The following is a 24,488-nucleotide window of genomic DNA, read 5'->3' on the forward strand; positions in this document are numbered from 1 at the left end:
TTAGATGGCTGCTCATAAGCTTTTAAGACCCCAGACACCACTCACCAAAGAGGGAAGCAGAATATTTTCTTAATAAACTATGTTATGCCACTTGATCTAGATGTCCCCTGAGACTATGGTCCCCAGGCCCAAGCCCCAGCTATTCTGTCCCTCAGAGTGTTTGGATGTGTCCAGGAAACTTCTTTACTTTTGCTTTGGTCCAGTTGTGCTGACTTTCCCTGTATTGTGTGTTGTCCTTCTCACTGAAGTTAATCTTTGTCTACTATCCAGTTAGCCATTTCCCCTTCCTCTCCCTCCCCACCCTGGTAACCATCAGAGAATGCTTTTTTCTGTGTTTAAATGTTTTCTTGATTTCCTGTAATAGTGGTCTCATACAATATTTGTCCTTTTGTGACTGACTTATTTCACTCAGCATAATGCCCTCCAGAGTCATCCATATGAGATGTTTCTTGGATTTGCCGTTGTTCTTTATCATTGCATAGTATTCTGTTGTGTGTATGAACCATAATTTGTTTATCCATTCATCTGTTGATGAGCATTTAGGTTGTTTCCATCTTTTTGCTATTGTGAATTGTGCTGCAATGAACATGGGCATTCATATGTCTATTCGTGTGGGGCTATTATTTCTCTCAGGTATATTCCTAGGAGTGGGATTGCTGGATCATATGACATTTCTATTTCTAGCCTTTTAAGGAAGCGTCATACCGTTTTCCAAAGTGGTTGTACCCTTTTATATTCCCACCAGCAGTGTATAAGAGTTCTAATCTCTCCACAACCTCTCCAACATTTGTTATTTTGTGTTTTTTGGATAATGCCAGCCTTATTGGGGGTGAGATGGTATCTCATTATAGTTTTGATTTGCATTTCTCTAATGGCTAATGATCGTGAGCATTTCCTCATATGTCTTCTTTGGTGAAGTGTCTGTTCATATCCTTTGCCCATTTTTTAATTGGATTATTTATGTTTTTGTTGTTGAGGTGTTGCAGTATCTTGTAGATTCTAGAGATTAGACCCTTACTGGATATGTCATAGCCAAAAAATTTTTCCCAGTCTGTAGGTTCTCTTTTTACTCTTTTGTCAAAGTCTTTTGATGAGCATAAGTGTTTGATTTTTAGGAGCTCCCAGTTATATAGTTTCTCTTCTGGGGTTTGTGCATTGTTAGTTATGGTTTGTATACTATTTATGCCATGTATTGGAGCTCCTAGCATTGTCCCTATTTTTTTTTCCATGATCTTTATTGTTTTAGATTTTAATATTTAGGTCTTTGATCCATTTTCAGTTAGTTTTTGTGCATGGTGTGAGGTATGGGTCTTTTTTCAGTTTTTTATAGATGGATATCCAGTTATGCCAGCACCATTTGTTAAAGAGACTATATTTCCCCCAATTAACAAGCTTTGGGCCTTTGTCAAATATCAGCTGCTCATAGGTGGATAGATTTACATCTGGGTTCTCAATTCTGTTCCATTGGTCTATGTGTCTGTTGTTGTACCAGTACCAGGCTGTTTTGACTACTGTGATATACAGTAGGTTCTAAAATCAGGTAGTGTGAGGCCTCCCACTTTGTTGTTCTTCTTCAATAATGCTGTACTTATCCAGGGCGTCTTCCCTTTCCATATAAAGTTGGTGATTTGTTTCTCCATCTCATTAAAAAAAAAAATGCCGTTGGAATTTGGATCGGGATTGCGTTGTATATGTAGATCTCTTTGGGTAGAAATGACGTTTTCACAATGTTGACTCTTCCTATCCAGGAGCAAGGTATGTTTTTCCACTTATGCAGGTCTCTTTTGGTTTCTTGCAGTTGTGTCTTGTAGGTTTTTTTTGTATAGGTCTTATACGTCTCTGGTTAGATTTATTCCTAAGTACTTTATCATCTTGGGGGCTACTGTAAATGGTATTGATTTGGTGATTTCCTTTTTGAAGTTCTCTTTGTTGGTTTAGAGGAATCCAATAGATTTTTGTATGTTTATCTTGTATCCTGATACTCTGCTGAAATCTTTTATTAGTTCCAGTAGTTTTCTTGTGGATTATTTGCGATTTTATGTGTATAAGATTGTATGATCTACAAATAGGGATACTTTTACTTCTTCCTTACCAATTTGGATGCCCTTTATTTCTTTTTCTTGCCTTATTGCTCTGGCTAGGACCTCTAGCACAATGATGAATAAGAGTGGTGATAAAGGGCATCCTTGTCTGGTTCCCGTTCAAGGGGAATGCTTTCAGTCTCTCTCCATTTAGAATGATGTTGGCTGTTGGCTTTATATAAATGCCCTTTATTTTGTCAAGGAATTTCCCTTCTATTCTTGTTTTGCTGAGAGTTTTTATCAGTAATGGGCGTTGGACTTTGTCAAATGACTTTTCTGTATTGATTAATAAGATCCTGTGGTTCTTATATTTTGTTTTATTTATGTGATAGATTACATTGATTGCTTTTCTAATGTTGAACCATCCCTGCATACCTGGTATGAATCTCAATTGGTCATGATGAATTATTTTTTTGCTATGCTGTTGAATTCTATTGGCTAGAATTTTATTGAGAATTGTTGCATCTATGTTCATGAGGGATACTGGTCTGTAATTTTCTTTTTTTTTTTTTTTTGTCATGTCTTTGCCTGGCTTAGTATCAGGGTTATGCTGACTTCATAGTATTCCTTCCTTTTCTATGCTCTGAAATACCTTTAGTAGAACTGGTGAATAAGAATAAGAAATGAGATGGGCAATATCACAACAGACCCAACTGAAATAAAAAGGATCATAACAGAATACTATGAAAAACTGTATTTCAACAAATTTGAAAACCTAGAGGCAACGGCCAAATTTCTAGAAATAAACTACCTACCTAAACTAATACAAATCGAGTTAGAAAAACTAAATAAATCCCATAACAGAAGAAGAGATTGAAGAGGTAATTAAAAAAACTCCCAGCAAAAAAAAGCCATGGCCCAGATGGCTTCACTGGATTTTCTGGTTTTTAAGAATCACCTGGGGATCTTGTTAAAATGTAGATTCTCATTCAGTTTATCTGGGGTAGAAATGCAAATTCTCAGTAGGGGTTCAAACCAGAACTTGAACTGGTTCAAAGCCCTGCTCTTTACAGATGATCTTGCTTAATAACGATAATGAGACTGCAGATCATGCTAAAAAGTACAGTTTATCAAACACTTCGAGGGACAGAGTAGCAGGGGCAGAGGTCTGGGGACCATGCCTTCAGGGGACATCTAGATCAATTGGCATAACAAAGTTTATTTAGAAAATGTTCTGCATCCCACTTTGGTGAGTGACGTCTGGGGTCTTAAAAGCTAGCAGGCAGCCATCTAAGATGCATCAATTGGTCCCAACCTACCTGGAGTAAAGGAGAATTTAGAACATCATAGACACAAGGAAAGTATTACCCCAAGAGACAAAAGGGCCACATAAACCAGAGACTTCATCAGCCTGAGACCAGAAGAACTAGATGGTGCCTGGCTACCACCAGATACTGCCCTGACAGGAAACACAACAGAGAGTCCCTGACAGAGCAGTAGAAAAGTAGGGTGCAGAACTCAAATTCTAGTAAAAAGACAAGACTTAATGGTTTGATTGAGACTGGAGGGATCCCGGAAGACATGGCCCCAGACTCTCTGTTAGCCCAAAACTAAACCATTCCCGAGGCCAGCTCTTTAGTCAAAGATTAGACTGGACTATGGGACGCAAAATGATACTTGTAAAGAGTATACTTCTTAGCTCAAATAGATAAATGACACTAAATGGGCAGCTCCTGTCCAGAGGTGAGATGTAAAGGCAGAGAGGGGTCAGGAGCTGGTTGAATGGACACGAGAAATCCAGGGTGGAAAGGAGGAGTGTGCTGTTATGGTATAGGGAGAGCAACAAGGGTCACATAACAATGTATGTATAAATTTTTGTATGAGAGACTAACTAGAATGTAAACTTTCACTTAAAGCACAATTAAGTTTTTAAAAAAGTACTGTTTATGATACACAGCATGTACAGGCTCATCTCAGGGATGAGCAGATATAGGTCCAAATGGATGCAATCAGATGCCGCACTTACAAAATGAAGCATATTGCACCGGACAGGCCACTGCTCTACTCCTAAGTGGCAGCCCTGCCTCTAACCATTTGGAAGAATTGTCAGCAGAGCAAACACGCCTGCCTGGAATTCACATTGGGGCATCAAGAGTATTTCTGCAAAATATCCCAAAGTGTTAATATGGTGTATTACCACCTGTTCTTTCCCTTTATGTTGACTCATGGTGCCAACATAATATCATATCTCTGCTTCAAACTAAATTAATTGTATTTTACTTTCATTTAATATTCAAATTGGGGGAGCATATGTACTGTTATTTTTAAAGGACTATTGCTGGAGCAGATGAGAGGCAGACTATTAAACTTCAAAATTTAGGACAAATGTGCATGTTTCAAAACAAGCCGACATGATGCTGTTGGCATTGTGTAGGCAGCTGGTTCAAATAGAAGGCAAGGATTCCATGTGCCACAATTGTTCAAAAAATCCTGTTGTCATAATAGCCCACAATTACGAACAGCAACATATGTAAACAAAAACTGGGAAAAATGGACAAAACCATTGCTGACTTATTGGGGGCTTAGAAAATTACAATATTTAAGGGAAAACAGCTATTAGTGAGATTGCAATTGACTGTTTTCTTGACAGCCAGAGGGGACATGACTAATAGAGCCGCTGTGTGTTTATATCACATGCTTTCTCATTGTGGCATGTAGGCAGGAGTAAGGAGCCACTGCAGCATACAGATCTTTATTTTCAGAATCTATGGTGAATGAGGAACTGTATGTACTTTGCTTTCTGTGAAGACTCTTTGAAAGAAGAAAAGTCAAAAGGAAGCTGAAAGAAGCGATAAAAATCCTCAGAGGAACACAAACCTCCCGTATGAATCATTCCTACCAAAGCCACTGAGTGAACTTCACATATCAGAGATCTCGCCATTTTAATACTTTGGAAGACGTAAGTCTGCTGAATCTGGAATGGGAGCACAATTGTGTTGGGATTCCAACTGGAGGTTTTAAATGCTAATGAATCGTAAGACAATGGAGAGCCCATTCCAGAGGCATACAAAGTTGTTTTAAAAGGCACCAGATGGAGAAAGGGAAATAAAACTTAAGTATTGCTGTGATGTTGGGCTTTGCTACTTGGTTTTCAGTGGCTGGAACCTACAGAGAAAGAAAAAATCCTAAGTTAACAATATCATGCCTTTTGTATTAGACTCCTTAGAGTTTCAGTAACCATCAGCATCTTTTTTATGAGTTTCCAGCAAAATTTCCATCCACCTGTGTTATTTCTGAATTCTCTTATTCTGTTCATCATAATACAGGACCTAGGTCTACAGTGAGGATATAGAACAAACTAAACCCCATTAAATAGGACTCCGTCCAGCTGTGAAGCAGAAGGGATTGGTCCGAAGAGTTATAAAGGGTTCTTGGGTCATCTGCAACCACGGAAAGTCCGCTCTTAAGTCGAAAAGGAAAGTCACCTTAAATCGGAACCAGATGTAAATCACTAAATGAACCTTCAGTTTCTAATTGGAGACACAGCCGGGCTGTAATACATTTAGCAAATTACAAATAAAATGTTCTTGTTTACATTGCATTAAATGATTTTAAAGCTTCGGCCAAAGAGCTAAATAAACATGCTGTTATGCTAAAAATGGAGTGGAAGGCCTCTTCAGAGTGTGGTGCGTTGGGGAGAAACCACAACCCACGTTAGCCCAGAGAGTGTATTTTTGTAACTGCTTCGCTGTCATGGAAGGGGAAAGTGGATTTACCTAGCGATCCCAAGCCTAATGAGCAGATCTCACTTGCAGGAAAACGGTTTGAATACTGTAACATATGCCTTCTTTCAGGATGCATAATTCATATCCGAGGATATTAGCCATAGCAATTCAGCTCGATAGCAACACCTCATTATTTTATCCCTCAGTATTTATTCCTATGTTTGACGCCTCATGAAATTACTGTTAATGTGTTTATATAAGGGCAAATCTGACACAAGTGGGAAGAATATAATTTCCCACTCATTCTTTCCTGCTGCTGTGTCCTCTCCCCCTGGTAGAAGTGGCAAGTGTAAATAGTTAATTTGCTTCAATTATGAGCCTGTCCTGCTAAATTAGAAGCAGCAGGGATATGAAGAGCCAGAATTATACTTACGAGGCAGCTGACAAATCCTCGGAGCCACAGAATCAAATCATTTACTCCTCATTGGTGCTCAAACACCCACTACATAAAGGCTGGCAGGTTGTTTTTGTTTTTGTTTTTTTTCTTATAAAGTTTGGCTTTTATGTCAGCAGTACTTAAGGTTAACTAAGATCTTGTTGCACTAGAACATTCACTCATGTGTTTATCTTGGCCATTTCCTTATAAACATTATGCATTTTCCCTATTTTTTAAAAACTAGGAATGGCTAAGACATTTTTAAAAAATCAAAACTAGGAATGAAAAGATATGAAAAACAATTGTAAATTTAAAAACTGTAGAAGAAAATTTTTATATTCAAAAAACTTGAAACTGGGCAATTAAAATTATATGAAATGGTGAGAATATTTTACTTCTAAATTGCACGTATTTATATATGCATGGAATTATTGATTCACAAATGTGATTACTGCTTGCCTTCATAGGCATAAATGTACACAGTACACATATAAAAATACTCATGTGCTCCTACACAGTGGAAACATATTTCACTTGAAAGTGTTCATGACATTGGTAGGAAGATAATTCTAACGTAAGTCTGTTGTGCTTTGTGTATTATCACATACATAATATGTTCATAATTACAGTATGTAAAAATGTGTGGGGTGGGTTGAACGTCTGTACAGCAAACCCTCTATTACCATTGATGTACATTTTAATTTAGAAGGTGCAATTCAATAATCCATGTAAGAGTCATGCTAATGCTGATTCATACAAGGAACAACCTGAGACCAAGGATTATACACTCAAATATTTACTGAGCCCCTACTGTGTACCTAGCACTGCCCTGCATGTTGGGGCTTCAGCAATAAACAAGGAGACAAGACCCCTGCATTCAGAAGTCTGAGAGGCAGACTCAACTGGGGACGTTCTCAACTGCTAGGAGGAGGAACTGAAACAGAGACGGATCTTTTAACACCACTTCAATTTGATTCACACCACCTTTCTGCCATACACTTGTTATAAAAAAAAACAACAACAAAAACCCATTGCCGTCGAGTCAATTCCGATTCATAGGCTACCTTACAGTACAGAGTAGAAATGCCCCATGGGGTTTCCAAGGAGCGGCTAGTGGATACGAACTGCCAACTTTTTGGTTAGCAGCCATAGCTCTTAACCACTGCACCACCAGCACTCCAATATTGGATAGTAATTACCCTTCCTCTGCCTGTCTTTTCTTATTTGTAAAATGGGGATAAAAATACCGATGCAGCACTCTTGTGGGGAGAATTGGTTACTGTTGTTGTTAGTTGCAGTCCAGTTGATTCTGACTTACGGTGACCCCATGAGTGCAGAGCAGAACTGCTCCATAGTGTTTTCAAGGCTGTGACCTTTTCGAAGTAGATTGGCAGGCCTGTCTTCCGAGTGCCTCTGGTGAGTTTAAACCGCCAACCTTTTGGCTTAAACATTTATGCTACCCAGGGACTCATGGAAGAATTTGAGATAATATATATAATTCCTGACACACAAAAATGCATACAATCAAGGCATATTTTTCATTGCCTTTTTTGATTCCATAGCTTCAGTGCCTCACACCACGCGGGGCACATATCCAAACCAAACCCATTGCCGTCGAGTCGATTTCGACTCATAGCGACCCTATAGGACTGAGTAGAACTGCCTCGTAGGGTTTCCAAGGAGCAGCTGGTGGATTCAAACTGCCGACCTTTTGGTTGGCAGCCGTACTTCTTAACCACTGCGCCACCAGGGCTCTGTTGCAAGCCTCTAGGACAGAGTAAAAAAGCCCCATAGGCTTTCCAAGCCAGTAAACCTTTACGGAAGCAGACTGCCACATCTTTCTCCCCAGAAACGGCTGGTGGGCTCCAACCATTCATGTTTTGGTTAGCATTTGAGTGTTTTAACTACTACCCCACCAGGGCTCCAGGTCATATATAGACTCTCAATATATTTTTATATTTAATTGAACAACACCAGACTCACCCTAGTCACCCTCGTTCAGTAAGTAAACAGATAATTATCTTGTAGCTATTTTCTCAGGCAAGGAGCTTGCTTCTGGTACCTGCCGTTCCAGAAACAGGTCACATCAAAATTGTATAGACCCTTTAGATGGATCAGACAGTCTTCAAAAAGAAATGATAGCAAGATTTTTACCACATTCTGTACTTTCAATCCTCTGAATCCTCTAAATACCACTTTATAAAGTTCTTTGAGTTTTGGAACAGTTAAGGAAATTCTGAGCAAGTTACACAAGATGGAAATTTAACCACATTTAAGGGTTAGGTTCTATATAAAATACAGATGCACTTAAATAATAACAGCATTGAAAGAAGCCAGAAACTTAAATTTCTATAGAATATGGCAGGGAATTGTGATTAATTCATTATTCCTTATACAAATATATTTCTAAGCATTTTCTATAAAAATAAACTTGCAGTTGAAAGAAATGCATTTGAAGTTAACCAAAAAAGCAAAACGCCTTTTAGTTTTTTTTTCATAGTGTTTGAACAGAATCCAGAATTGAAAGAATTTAAATGCTTTCTTATTATTTCTGTGAAGACTTTGTTGAAATAAACTATGACTGGAGATTAACTAAGGGCCAGAGCAGAAAAGGAGGAAGGAAGAAGGAATTAAATGGTATTTATAAGACTTTTGCTTTTCTGTATCAGGGATGGATTGATGTTTGAGGAAGAAACAGAAAGTAAAAGAATAGTAAGACAGGCTTATTAGAATTTTTTTATGTTTAAGTTTATATATTCATTGATATTGAATTGGTTATTTTAATTAGGGATTATTAATCTCTAAGTATAGGAGTCCCTGATGGTGCAAACCGTTAACCACTCAGCTCTCTCCAAAAAGTTGATAGTTCGAACCCACCGAGAAGGGCCTTGGAAGACAGACTTGGCGATCTACTTCTGAAAGGTCACAGCCTTGAGAACCCTGTGGAGCAGTTCTATTCGCCACGAGTCGAAATAGACTTGACGGCAACTAACAACAATAATAGCCTATGAAATACATGTACATACTGGTATTTAGAGCATTTCAGAAATGATTCAGTGATTTATTAGACTACACAAACAGCATCTAGATTCTCTAGAATTGCTATTTGTTGTCTATCTAGGTATGTTTTAGTTTAGCCACTGAGATGCAATCCTTAGATAGGATATGGTAGCTTTCTTAGAATAACAAACCACAGCACATAACTAAGTTAGGACAGGATGAATTCAAAAGTGTTTGGATGAGCTGCGGAAAATGATAAATGATGTATTATGATTTTTAAATCCTCATCTGGCCAACTTTGCACTTTATTTCAAACAGCTGTCGACCATTTGGAAGCCATTTTGTAGCTCAACTGAGTACTAATATTTACTGAATGAATCACATACCTTTAAAATGTTTGTCTTTCCCTGAGAGAGGGAGAGACTGTTTCTTTCCCAGACCTAACCTTGACATAAATCAGACCCATCCTTATAGGATAGGAGGTTTGTGCACTTGATTATGGTAGTGTACTTTCATTGCCAAATGCAGTCCCTTCTCATTATTGGTTTCTGCAAGTACAGGACTGTCTCCATCCATGAACAGAGGCTTTTGGAAAAGTTTTTCAGAAACTTTTTATGGGTAATTTTTAAATATCTGTTCTAAAGTAAGAATTTCCCCACTTCTTAAGAATTTCCCCCACTACTGGCATATGGAATTCTTAAATATTCTTTTATCATTCTCTCATATATTTGAGGTCTTCCTTCAGACACTTCCATCAAATATAGAATTTAAAACTTATTCTTGTGCATTTTTAGAAGGTAGCATGAGAAGGACATACAGGATGAATCATACTGTAGACATTAGGTAGTTTTCAAAGGTGGGAGTTTAGCTTGCTGAGGCGGGGAAGTGGGAGACGATCTCAGATTTTCATTCGGGTCTGGGCTACTGCCCTTTAAACGCAAATACAGTAACATACGTCCTGAAATCCCTTCAAATCCTCTGTCGGAACATCTGCAGCTATTCTGAAAAGAGTAAATTCATTGCTCCGCATAATGTGATGTGATGAGTTTACCCTCTTCTAAAGTATTATTTAGGCACTTACTCGGTGATCCCATATAGCCAGTCGTCAATAGCCAATAGGGAGCCATTTGTAGAAAACAGGGACTCCAGTGTGCTAGTCAGGTATCTCCTAACAGCATCGATCCCTGAGTGAAGCCAGGGGGCACAGATTCAGCCTGAAGTGCATTGAGTTAGCTGCATCTCTCTGGTGGATGATAAACAAATTGCAGAAAAGCTGACACTTTGTGTGCTGTAAACTACCAGGAGCCTAACCATGAGACAGCAACACTGTAGCTGTTTCAGAAGAAACCAAACGAAAGAAAGATGATAAATGCTACATCAGACCTTCTGGCAATGCTGTCTCTCTATTCCTACCTAGAAATTGATGCTTTGGGCAATGGGAGGGACCAAAGTGTGTTGTGTTTAAAAAAAAAAAAAAAAAAAACAGCCTCTGGATGCTAAGCAAACCCTAGTTAGCTAAATGAGGGTCACTTGGAGTAGCATATTCATGACACATGATAGAAATGCTTAGGTTATACAAATACATATTAACATCAAAGATATATTTACTAAATATTTGCTTCCAAGTCATGACTAGGATTTCTATCGGTGTGGGAGAAAATCCCTCTTGAAACCATTTTAAGGCATTAAAAGTAAATGTAAACACTGTCAGTTTAAGACCATTAATTGAAAATTATGTCTTGGAGAAAGAAGTTTAAGGAAAGCCTATAAACAGAAATATGTCTCTCAAGAAAAAAAATACAATAATAAAAGGCAGAAGAACTCCGTGTTTCTGACTGTGGCTGAACTAACACATACAATATACATAGGCCATACTGTTCAAGGGCATTTGCTCTGCTTTAGCATTTGTCTGTTTACGTGTGAATTTCCAAAAATAAATCGGAATTTGGCTTCCCATAATTAGCTCAGTAAATTTAGAAGACTCTTGTACTTGAAGGATTTATTTGCTTTTTACTAAAAAACTTCTATATAGACTTTTAAGTTTCTTTAGTTATGTCTTATTTAGTAAAGATGGTACAGTGATTATATGATAATATTGAGCTCATTCTTAATTGTCTTATTTTAATTGACTTTTGTTATACCAAAATGCCAAATAGAAGTCTAGACTGAAGACCAAAAAAAAAACCGAACCCATTGCCATTGAGTCGATTCTGATTCATAAAGAACAGTTAGCACATTCATTTCATAGAGTCCTGTTATAATTCTGTTCACAAGGTTAGTCATTTGTTTACCTTAAGTAAAATGTTCTCCTTTAATTGAAATATTCATGAGTAAGTAATAACTTTCACATCTTGCATTTCATATTCGAGTCCTGGGCTCACAAATCCACCATCAGCTTTAGAAGCTATAAATTGGCCTCTGCTACCAACTTGGGCAGATTTTTGGTCTTTAGACATGATTTATATTTAACTAGTCTGACTAACGCTAAAGCCACTTTTCAATACAGATCTGTGTCTGTTTTTCTGAGCTCCGCATTGCAAAACTATTAGCCAAGCCTGGCTCCCTGCTGTAAAACTCAAGATGTGGGAAATCCGAAATAGTTACATCAATGAAACTACATTTTGATTTATCCAGGAAATGGTGGAGAATATTTTGTTTTTCAGGGCTGATTTAAAAAGATTACCAAAAATATACTCCAAAGCCTTGCAAGAATTAACTGAATGGTAGCAGACGACCATATGTGTTCACTTTGCTAATTTTTCATTTGCCACTCTAATGATGCCTCTCTGTTTAATTTAGCAATGCACCCTTTCACATACTCACAAGTCATTTTTCAGTACTTTTGCTCAATTTAGGATGATTTTACTTTTATTTTCAAGATGATTCCCCCTCAAACACAAAAGCTTCTGTAAACTAGAATTCATTTCAGGACATTTTTACCTTTTCAAAACTAGGTATTCACAGATGCATGTCACCCGCGTTTTCGTTGGCAGAACAGGACCAGAGCAGGCTCACTAAACACATGCCATCCTCAGCCACTTGTAGTTCCCATTCCACCCCCAATGGGGGTCCTTGACTTCTGTCCCTAATTCCTGAGGCTTAGGATACACAAACAGGACTTCAAAGTTCAAAACTTTTAAAAAGTGATGAACCTGCAAACCCCACACTGTCCCTTTGTTTATTGAACATAATTTCTCTTTTAATTCTGTTCCTGTTTTTATGGAAACACATGGAACCTATATAGCAGGATTTGGAGGCACTGTAGGATTATCTGTCCATTATATACATACGAATATGTTCTTTATTCATATGTAGATTCCCTGGAAATCTTCCTCAATGCTGTCTTTCTTTCTAAGCCAACTACCTTCACTCTCAAACTAACCCACATAAATCTTCTCATGTACTTTCTATAAAATGTAAAATTTCACTATTCATCTTCTTTTTATCTAGTCTATTGGCATACTTCTTAAAAAGCTGTTTCAGTAGAATGGTCACTTCTACTGGACTTTAAGCAAACAGAATCTTTGGAGAGATATATATATATTATTATATAAGTATGTGTGTGTATGTGTGTGTAATTATCATTCTGCATTGCACCTCTCTGAAAACAAAAGCAGATGTACTTTCTAATTTAAGATTCTTTGTTGTTGTTACAGGTCTATAAAAAGAAAACAGAGGCTGCGAAGAAAGAGTACCTAAAGCAACTAGCAGCCTACAGAGCCAGCCTGGTATCCAAGGTAACCTGCAATTGTCTGGTATTGTGATAGATTCTGGCCATCTAGGTGCAGACTTTGATAGTAATTTAAAAGCATAAAAGATCTCTTTAGCATTTTTGCACCATCTTCTTTGTGGTAAAAGAAAAGGTAAATCCTAAACAAAGTGATATGTTATGGAAATATTGGTTCACACAGAAAAGACCAGAGCAGCATCCTATGGGCTTTTTGTAAAGTACTGTCTACCTGTGGATTTTTGGTTTACGGATTAGTTCTTAGTCCTGAGCGAACTTTCTATTTCTATATCCCGGGAACTCCATTCCCCAATCCTGTTGGCCTTTGCTGAGGAAATGCCCCGTCTTAAATCCTAGCCTTAATACTACATTATTAGGAGATAAGCCTGCCAGAAAAAGAGATCACATTCATTCATTTGAAAATAAAAACACCATTTAAGAATATTTTATGCTTTAGAATATCTTAACTAGTCCTTTCTGTTTAAGATATTCTAAAGCACAAAATATTCCTAAATGGTATTTTTGTTTTCAAATGAACAGATGTGATCTCTATTTGTCCTTTCTGGAGGAGTCCCTGGGTGGCACAAGACTGGCAGTTCAAACCCACCCAGAGGTACCTCGGAAGACAGGCCTGGCAATCTGCTTCCGAAAGGTCACAGCCTTGGAAACCCTATGAAGCAGTTCTACTCTGCACAGACAGGCTTGCCGTGAGTTGGAATCGACTCTATAGCAACTAACAACAACAATGGTCCTTTTGGTCACAAACACCCAAGAGTTGACCCTGTTAGGTCTTAGGTTATTAAAGAAAACAGAATTCTCAGGGAGGTAACCTCAGAGAGTTGGGGCTGAGTCTATATATGATTGATCCTGTGTCATCTCAAACTCAGATTTGGCTGTTGCTTTACTTAGTGTGGCTTGAGGCTCAGGACTTCATCCCACTCACTCCCCCCGCCAAAAAAAAAAAACTTTTTTATTCACAAACATCTGTCCCCATTCTATCAACTCTAAAACAATTATATAAATTATTTTTTAATTGGGGAAAATATATACTGAATATGAGCCCTGGTGGCGCAGTGGTTAAGAGCTTGGCTGTTAACCAAAAGGTCGGCAGTTCAAATCCACCAGCTGCTCCTCGGAAACCCTGTGGGGCAGTTCTACTCTGTCCTGTAGGGTCCCTATGAGTCTGAATCAACTCGAAGGTGACGGGTTTGGTTTTTCTTTTTCTTTTTTATGGTGATAACAGAGAAGAAAAGAGAACACAATATGCAAGTGCAAAAAAAATTTCAGTAGACCATTAGTTTAATTCAATTGTATGTCCACCTCTAAAATATAATATTGCAAGAAAAGTTATTATTTATGATTTAACCTAGCTGTTTTGTATTATCTCACTATGGATCTCTCACTTTTCCATTTAGCTAACTCCTTTCGAAGCTACTTATATTTTCTGCTGATACTGCCTCATGTTTCTGTGTATTTATAGAATTCACAGGAAGTGTGCAAAATTATAGCAGAAAATAAGGTACCAAATATTAAATCTAGTCAGCTGTCAGACTAAATAGTCATGGTGATTTTGTTACAGATCAACATGTCCAAAATATAAAGGGAATTTTAAAAAGTAATTCCGCTGTTCCATCCAAGATAAGTTTTAGAGCATTTTGCATATGAGAAAATCAATACATAACATCTCAATTCCAATGCAAAGCACTCTAGGTAATGTTATGCAGATTGCCAGAACGCTATAATACTAAGCCTTTACCTTCTAAACAAGTGTCCCCAGATTTGCTTTTAGCTGCAACTTTTCTTACTATTCACTCCCAGTGTTGCAACCTGCAGTCTATGGCAATTTGTATAAATGCTGCGAATTGCCGTTTCTACATTTTAAAAAACCAGTCACTTTTTTTACAGCTTACTCTGACGTTTTCTTCCCCTTGACAGTAAGAATTTTGCTAGAGCTGTTGAATATCTATTTATGTAAACTATCTATTGTGTGTATACAAATTGAAGGAAAGCTACAAACACCCACTCCCAGCAAGAAAGTAACCCTTTGATGTTATGTAGAATGGATATTTGCAGTATAACCTTGTAGGCATGTACAGAAAATTTACCAGCCTACCCTTCCATGACATATGGGAATATATGTAAAAATCCATTACTCTTCCATTTTAAATTATGGCATGGTAAAAAGAGCCATTCCTATTTACACTTACATTTTTCTGTTATATATTTTGGGTATGTTATAATGATTTCTGTATTCTGTATTCTATAAGTGCAATCAAAAAAACACTACTTGATAACAATAGTTACACTTCCAGATAACCAAAAGAAGTCAGCTGAGCTCCTTTTTTTTCCCCCATTCATTCAGTCATGTATTCATTCAGCAGATTGTCCTGGGCACGTGGTCTGTGCTAGGCACTATGCCAGACTTAGAGGACACAGGGACAATAAGGCAGATGGACTGCAGAGAGCAAAAAACCAAACTAAACCCCTTCCTGTCAAGTTGATTCCGACTCATAGCGACCCTCTAGGTACGAGGAGACCAATAATGAACCAATAATAAAAACTGTCGTGGTTTGAATTATGTCCCCCAAAAAATGTGTGTATCAATTTGGCTAGGCCATGATTCCTGGTACTGTGTGATTTTCCTGTAGGTTGTAAACCTGCCTCTATGATGTTAATCAGGGAGGATGGGTGGTAGTTGTGTTAGTAAAGCAGGACCTGATCTACAAGACTGGATTGTGTCCTGAGGCAATCTCTTGAGATATAAAAGACAGAAGTGAGCAGTGAGACATACCTTCAAGAAAGCAGTGCCGGGAGCAGAGCGTGTCCTTTGGACCGGGGTCCCTGCACAGAGAAGCTCCTAGTCTGGGAGAACACTGAAGAGCAGAAGGCCAACAGAGAGAAAAAGGCTTCCCCTGGAGCTTACATCTTGAATTTGGACTTTTAGCCTACTCTGACTATGAGGAAATAACTTCTCTTCATTAAAACCATCCACTTGTGGTGCTTCTGTTATAGCAGCGCTAGATGACTAAGACAAAAACATAAACTAATTGTGCACCAGTGTTCACTGCAGCACTATTTTCAACATCCAAGGTGGAAACAACCTAAATATCCATCAACAGATGAATGGGTAAACAAAATGTGCTCTATCCATACAATGGAGTATTACTCAGCCATAAAGAGAAATGAAGATCTGATACATGCTACAACATGGATGAACCTTGAAAACATTTTACTAAATGAAATAAGCCAGTCACAAAAGGACTATATTGTATGATCCCACTTAAATGAAATAGGCACATGTATAGAGACCAAAGCTTATTAGTGGTTAGCAGGTGTGTGAGGGAGGGGAAAGGAAGGAGCCATCGCTTAGGGGACACTGTCAGTGTTTAGGAGTTTCTGTCGGTGGTGGTGGAATCTTTTGGAAAAGAATAGTGGTGGTGGTTGTACAACATGATGAATGTAATCAATGCCACTAACTTGTACATGTAAAAACTGTGGAATCAGCAAATGTACTTTTATACATATTTTCACCACAGTTAAAAAAATGTAAACTAATAAATGACCAAGATCTTTGAGAATATACTCTTCTGAAGAAAGTGAGAGATCTGGTAGGATGGTCTGGAAAGGCCTCTTTGAAGATGTGAGGTTAGACCCGAGGCCCAAAGAAGAGAAGGTGCTAGAAGGAAGCAAAGATAGCCTCAGGGTGGAGCAGACCTGGCAGCAGCTAGAGCAAGGGCAGAGACCCTGTGGTGATAAAAGTGTCTTGCTGAACCGAGAGGAGGTCCATGTGGCTGGAACTCAGTGAACGGAAAGAGTGGTTTGAGCTGAAGCTGGGGGATGGGCAGGAGCCCAGTGACAGAAGCACCACCCGCCTCTGAGGGAGCTTGGGCTTTGGTATCAGTGCAGGAGAAGCCACTGAGTAGGCTTCAGTAGGAGACTGGATTTACTAAAGATCACTTTACATGCAAGTGTTGGCTTTACCCCTCAAAGTAGGCATGATTATCAACATTTCACTGAAGAGGAAAAATATCACACAGGTAGCAAGTGGCCGAGCCTGGAGTTGCCTCCACAATAATGTTTTCTGCTGATCCACACTGCTGGAGGGTCCCAAGAGCGTGCTTGATGCTCGTTCTCCAGACACCCATACAAACACCTCAGGAGTCAGTGGCATCGCATTGATATTTTCTCTATGTTCATTTTTGTCAGTGAAAAATTCTCTTAGCCAGAGCACAATGTCCATTTTCCTAAGCTCTTGCTGGCCACTTGGATTTGCTCCTCCAGAGGTACATTTCCCCAAGTCAGGCATTGCATTCTGAGGCCAACATATCTTCCCCTTGCTAATGTGAAGCCACCTCATAGTCTGTACTTCCGCTGCTTGAACTCCAGGTCACACTCTGCATCCGTCCCGGGACTGCACGACGCCTGTTTCACATCAGACGCAAGGCGAGGCGCTGAGAGCACAAGGATGACCGCAACAGATCAAAGTCCAACATCTCCTTATACTCAAAAGGTTTGAAGCCATACTCTGAAGATTAGCTGCTTCTTACAGAACGTACCCAAAATGGAAACAGAGAGTGAACACTGACTCCTCCTATGAAACTGAGCCTTAGCATAAACAGGGCTCCCCCGCCCCACTTTGTATTGTTACTTTTTTTAGTTAAATATATTATAGACCATCTAATCCAGCATAGTAGAGTTCCTGAGTGGTGCAAATGATTATCGCGCTCAGTTGCTAACTAAAAGGTTGGAGGTTCGAGTTCACACACAGGTGCATCAGAAGAAAGTCCTAGCAATCTGTTTCAAAAAATCAGCATTAAAAACTCTATGTAAAAAAATGGGCAAAGGATATGAACAGACACTTCACCAGAGAAGACATTCAAGCTGCTAACAGACACATGAGGAAATGCTTGAGATAAGTAGCTGTTAGAGAAATGCAAATCAAAACTGCAATGAGATACCATCTCACCCTGACATTACTGGCAATAATCAAAAAGAAAACAGAAAATAACAAATTTTGGAGAGGTTGCGGTGCAACTCGAACTCTTATGCACGGCTAGTAGGAATGTAAAATGGTACAGCCACTATGGAAAATGGTACAGTGCCTCCTTAAAAAGCTAGAAATAGAAATACCATACAGTCCAGCAATCCCACTCCTAGGAATATATCCTAGAGAAATAAGAGCTGTCACACAAATAGACATATGCAAACCCATGTTCATTGCAGCACTATTCACAATAGCAAAAAATAGAAACAACCTAAGTGCCCATCAACAGATGAATAAACAAATTATGGTACATACACACAATGGAATACTATGCAACGATAAAGAACAATGATGAATCCGTGAAACAACTCACAACATGGATGAATCTGGAGGGCATTATGCTGAGTGAAATCAGTCAGTCACAAAAGGACAAACATTGTCTGAGACCACTATTATAAAAACTCAAGAAGAGTTTACACACAGAAAAAAATGATCTTTGATGGTTACGAAGGAGGTGAGGGGTGGGGAAGGGAAATCACTAGCTAGATAGTAGACAAATGTTAACTTTGGTGAAGGGAAAGACAACACACAATATAAGGGAAGTCAGTACAACTTGACCAAGGCAAACTCTTAGAAGCTTCCCAGACATATCCAAACACCTTGAAGGACCAAGTTACCAAGGCTGAGGGCTGGGGACCATGGTCTTAGGCGACATCAAGGTCAATTGGCATAACACAGTTCATAAGGAAAATGTTCTGCATCCTACTTTGCTGAGTAGCGTCTGGGGTTTTAAAAGCTTGTTAATGGCCATCTAAGATACATCTACTGGTCCCATCCCATCTGGAGCAAAGGAAAATGAAGAAAACCAAAGACACAAGGAAAGTATTAGTGCAAAGGACTAATGGACCACATGAACCACAGCTTCCACCAGCCTGAGCCAAGAAAACTAGATGGTGCCTGGCGACCACCACCAACTGCTCTGACAGGGATCACAATAGAGGATACCAGACAGAGCGGGAGAAAAATGTAGAACAAAATTCAAATTCACAAAAAAAGACCGGACTTACTAATCTGACAGAGACTGGAGGAACCCCCGAGACTGTGGCCCCCAGACACCCTGCTGACTCAGAACTGAAGCCACTCCTGAAGTTCACCTTTCAGCCAAAGATTAGCCAAAGATAAACAACACACTTAAGGAACGTGCTTCTTAATTCATTCAAGTATACGAGACCAAATGGGTGACACCTGCCCAAAAGCAAAGAAGAGAAGGCAAGAAGGGGCAGGAAAACTGGACAAATGGACACAGGAAAACTTAGGGGAAAAGGGAAAGCGGGAGAGTGCTGACGTATTGCAGGGATTGCAACTAATGTCACAGAACAATTTGTGTATAAAACTTTTGAATGAAAAATTAATTTACGCTTTCAACTTTCATCTAGAATACAATAAAATTAAAAAAAAGAAAACCCTATGGAGCATAGTTCTACTCTGACACACTTGGGGTCACCATGAGTTGGAATCAACTCGATAGCAACTATTGTACTGTTAATCCAACATATTAATTAACATAGTTCCAGGCCTGATTAGAATTGAAATCTACCAATAGCAAAAAAGCTCAGTCCTAGTAAATGAGTATTTTACCTTTCATACTTCAAAATGACAATACTGATACATTCTCAGTGGAACATTGAATTTTTTCCAATAATAATAAAAATAACAAATAGTGTCTTGCTATTGAGTAGCTCTTAAGTGCCCCACATGTAGGCATTCTACATATATTTCTACACAGCATCAGAATAACCCTGCAAGACAGGATTCAGCTCCATTTGTTCTAGACAGTCTCGAGACAGATTAAACAGCTTGTCATTGTAAGCAGAGGCTGGTGGTAGCAGAGCAAGGACTCAGACTTCTAGCTATCTTGTTTCAAAGCTTACATGCTTTTCTCTACCCTGAGTGATTTCCACATACTTACGTCATTAGAACCAGTACCTTTTGTTATCCCACAAAAAATAACATGCCAGCTCCTTCATATTAAACAGTGTCTTAAATCAGGGTTCTCCAGAGAAACAAAACCAGTAAGAATATATATATATATATATATTCATATGTGGTGGCACAATGGTTAAGCACTTGGTGGCTAACTGAAAGGTTGGCGGTTCAAACCCACCAGTCGCTCTGCAGGACAAAGGCCTGGCCATCTGCTCCTGTAAAGATTACAGCCTAGGAAACCCTATGGGGCAGTCCTACTTTGTCCTATAGGGTCACTCACTATGAGTTGAAATCAACTCGACTGCACACAACAACAACAACAGCATATATACAAATAGAGAGACATTTATTTTAAGGAATTGGCTCATGCGATTATAGAGCTGGCAAGTCCAAAACTCCAGCAGTCTTGTGTCCGAAATCTGTAGGCCAGGCAGTAGGCTGGAAGCTCTGGCAGGATGTCTATTTACAGCCTTGAGGAAGAATTTTTTCTCCTTCAGGAAACCTTAGTTTTTGCTCTTAAGGCCTTCAATCGATTGGATGAAGCCCACCCACATGATGAAGGGTAATCTGCTTTACTTGAGGTCAACTGATTTAAATATTCCTTAGTTGTCATGAGTCAGCTCTGACTCCTGGTGAACTTCCATGTAACAGAACAGAATGTAAATATCTTCACAGCAACTTCTAGACTAGTGTTTGACCAAACAACTGGGCACCATAACGTGGCCAAGTTGACACATAAAATTTAACCATCACAAATAGCTAAGAGCAAAGCTGTTCTGGCTTAAATGAGGCTGGGTTAGAAGGCTGCCTACTTTCACCTGCCTCCCTACAACCACCAGGGGCCAACCAGAGACCTCGAGAGGAATTTGCGGCCCGCAGAGTATCTGGAACCACTGCTCCACCCCATGCTGTTGGGGAGGTGCCAATGCTGCACAGCACCATCCACATCCCAGTGACTGGCCTGCCCAGCGTCGACCGCCTCCTGTTGTGCAAACTGGTCGTGATGCGGGACACACAAATATGGACATCCAGTGTTGTAAACACAGCACCAGAGTCCAATCATTCCATTTTAGGGTCTAAAATGTAATGGAAGAAATTGGCAAGATTTCAGAGGAACAAGACATAAAAGCGACTGAAAGGTCAACAGTCAGAACGTAGTACCAAAGAAGAAAGGATTTGAGATTATTAATCTGAAAAACAAATAGAGGTTTCCCCCGCTATCCAAAGTACAGCATTCCTATGAAATCTTTTGTAAGCTTAAATGGCATAAAGCAAAGAAGCAATTACCATTAATTTATATGGGAAAAAATTTTGAGCGTTCCCAGACTCAAAAAATAACCTACCAAATCATACCAAATAATACATATAACCCTTACGAGCTCTCTTAGGCTTTTCTGATACTTTAGAACACATCTTGCTAACAGATGCACAGGATAAAACACAGATGCTCACAGACACAGTTCAAAGCTATGGCAGCTTGACGCTGAGATACTGAGTGTAGTTCCCGGGGAGGGAGCTTGGTGCTACCACTTTCACTGTTCGGGGGTACCTGCTGCCTTTTCAATGCCTCGCAGCAAAACAAACGCCGAATGCTATTTCCGCTTTTCACCTTTTTCGTATAAGCGGAAATGCTCTTTGGATTTCTTTCCGTTAGTGAAAACGGGTACTAATGTAGGTATCTCGTAAAAGTGAAGTGGCGTAAAGCGAGCTTTTGAAAAGTGGGGGATACCTGTATTCAGGGTTGTTTATGCCCACAACGGGGCGTTAGACCTACAACGGTGGTTACTCGTGCTCCATTTTCTCTGAATACAGAACAAGAAAATAGAGTCCATTGTAAACTAGAGGAATTTAATCTGAACAGGAAACATCACTAAACTCTGGACTTATTTGAGTGAAGCATCTCTTTCCATACAGAAATTGAAAACCAGGAAGCAGTAGTTTATAAATAAGGGTTAGAGAAGGCTCTGAGGCATCTCCAACCTCTGTGCTTCCATGTGGAAATGAGGGGCGCAGGTTAGAGAACCTCCAGAAGTTTCTACTTATATAATCCTGGGAGAGTCCAGTAGAGGAGAGCAAAACTCCACACACACTTGTGTCAGATAGATCTGGGTTCAAATTCTAGGTTTCCCACTTGTTAGCTACATGTTTTCGGGACAAGTTACTTAAATGTTCTAAGTCTCAGTTGATTTCATCTGTTAAACCGAGAAGATAGTAGGACCTACATCAGAGTTTCCATGAGGATAAAATAAGAAACGCTATATAAACTGCAATTCACAATCCGGAATACAGGAAGCACTTTAATGAATGCCAGCAGTTATTATTTTAGTGTTATTGGTAGGTGGGCAAAGCACTAGGAAAACTTTGTGTATGATTGAAAGTTTAGCTGGACCATACTTTGAATTTGTCTCCAAGGCTTCTTTGATACAAAGAAATTTTAAAAGTGACATTAAAAATAAAAAAATTTTGCTTCATAGGTATATCACTTTATAAAGATAAGGAATCATCTAGATATTTTAAACCTATATTTATCTGTGCAATTTCTTAATTAAAATGGTCTTTATGAGCCCTGCAAAGAAGGCCAAGAATATATGCTGTTATGAATGCTAGGGCTTCCTGGCTTAAGCCTTTTTACATTCTATTTAAGGTCATTTTGGATTGGGTTATTAAATCAAGCTTAAGGAAAGGTAGCTTTTCCATAGACTCAGAAATTCATCGACATAGGTCTGAATTATTGTGCCGAAAACAATAAATAATTTAAAGCAATGTAACTAGTTTCATTTTATCACATAAAGCAGAATTTACATTCCCAAGATGAATGTTACATTCAAAGTAGTCACCTTGGGAGGGTACAAACTTATTTTATTATTGCTCCCAGAGTTCAAAGATTTTTGAAACTCCTCTTTAAGAACTGCAGTCAGGAAAAGTTTATGAGCCAAGATAGAAAATCAATCTTGTTACATTGTTTTCACACCTCATTCTTTTCTCCAAACATCACCCAGATATAACCCACAGACTTGGCTTCGAGTGACTATTAGCTGTTTCCAAAAATCCATTTCACCATCAAAAGACAAAGTGTTGTCTGAGGATATGTAAAACAGTGTTCCACAGGCTCTGAAGAGAATTCCAGGAGAGAAGTTCCCAAATATTCCCAATAAAAGCCACATTATTGAAATAAGTGTACTGCTTCTCAAAACTGCTAACTTGGAAGGAGACAGCATTTGGATGGGCGCGTTCTGGCATGGCATTCATGACTTTAGAGTCACACATCAAACATGGGGTTTTGTTTCTAAAGGAGTAGTACATGAGCTGACATACCGTAATTTAGAGAGGACAATGGAAGCCTTTTTTTTTTTTTTTTAATGTATAATACAGGGACAATATTGAATTAATTTCAGAAAGTTCTGTATTGCCATGACCGATAGTACAGAAGCACAATCCTCAGTTCAGTTAAAGAAGAGTAAATTTGAAGCAAATAAAAGGAATGATTTTACAGAATGAAGTAAACTTATAGAATTCACACCATGAAGAGCTATTGAGGCAAATACTGAGTCAGAATTTGAAAATGGGATGGATCATTTTATAGCTGTTAACATAAAATTTGCAGCTCTGTAAGCCCAGACAGTGATTTAAAGATAATAAAATCTCATGCTTCAGGGTGTAAGTTAATCACCTGCAAGGACTAGAAAAATTTTTCTTCCAGAAGTTAACAATGCACAATTGAGTAGGTAGATAAATTTTGTTTAATTTCCAGTGCATCAAGTATTGGTCAGTGCTGAAAAGAAGAATCAAATTAAATGGACTATTAATTTGATTTGGTTCAGCAACTCCTATATCTTTGCTTCCACTGAATTTTATGTCTTATGTTTATACTTTGCTATTTTAAATAACAATTGCTTTGTCAATCTTTCATTTTTATAGCACATATCATTCCAGAATGGAGACATTTAGAGACTCTGCTGTATTATCTTCATTATACAAAGTAAATGGGATTAAAACTATCTTGGATAATCAAAACTTGGTTATCTTCATGTTCATAGAGTTATATCATTTGTACATTTTGGGTATGTCAAAGGAAGACTCTACTGAGAAGATGCAGAATATCTCTATTGCCCACCCCCCTCCATTTTTCTTGTAGAGAACGTCTTTCAGAATCAGTAGTCCTAAAGCAAATAGAAAATAGAACATAACTTAGATGCTAAGAGCAAAAACACATTACTCCAATGAAAATGTCAGATTCAAAGATCGATTTTCAGTTGTGTATACGCTGGTAAAATTATATTTGTCAGGTGATCGACACAGACACACAGTTCTAAATAAAAATAGTTAATGTGTTTGAAAGTAGCAACAAACTTAAATTATTTAGTATGTTGAGAAAATAGTTCTAATTTCCAAATGATAGGTGTAGAGCTTGTCACATATAGCATATTTGATTTGTAAAATTGCTTTCATAATTTAATTGGAACAAAAAGAGTATATTAGAGTGATGATTTCTTTATATTTCCATTTAAGCAGCTTATGAACTCATAGCAGTTTACTGTTGAGAATGAACTTATTCTACCTATCTTCCAAAACATAAAATAGCTCGGTAATTAATAGATGGTGTGATTGG

At 38.5% G+C, this 24,488-nt stretch overlaps 1 protein-coding gene across 1 annotated transcript in view; it reads left to right on the plus strand.

The window, feature by feature from the left end:
* Window positions 1-24,488, plus strand: part of TOX (thymocyte selection associated high mobility group box) — a 350,776-nt gene that overhangs the window by 308,383 nt on the left and 17,905 nt on the right. The window contains exon 6 of the mRNA XM_023727775.1: window positions 12,839-12,919. Coding sequence (XP_023583543.1) covers window positions 12,839-12,919 — 81 coding nt within the window. The remainder of the gene's footprint in view (window positions 1-12,838; window positions 12,920-24,488) is intronic.

This window comes from Trichechus manatus, unplaced genomic scaffold (assembly GCF_000243295.1).
Source record: "Trichechus manatus latirostris isolate Lorelei unplaced genomic scaffold, TriManLat1.0 scaffold00018, whole genome shotgun sequence".
Classification (NCBI taxonomy): Eukaryota; Metazoa; Chordata; class Mammalia; order Sirenia; family Trichechidae; genus Trichechus; species Trichechus manatus.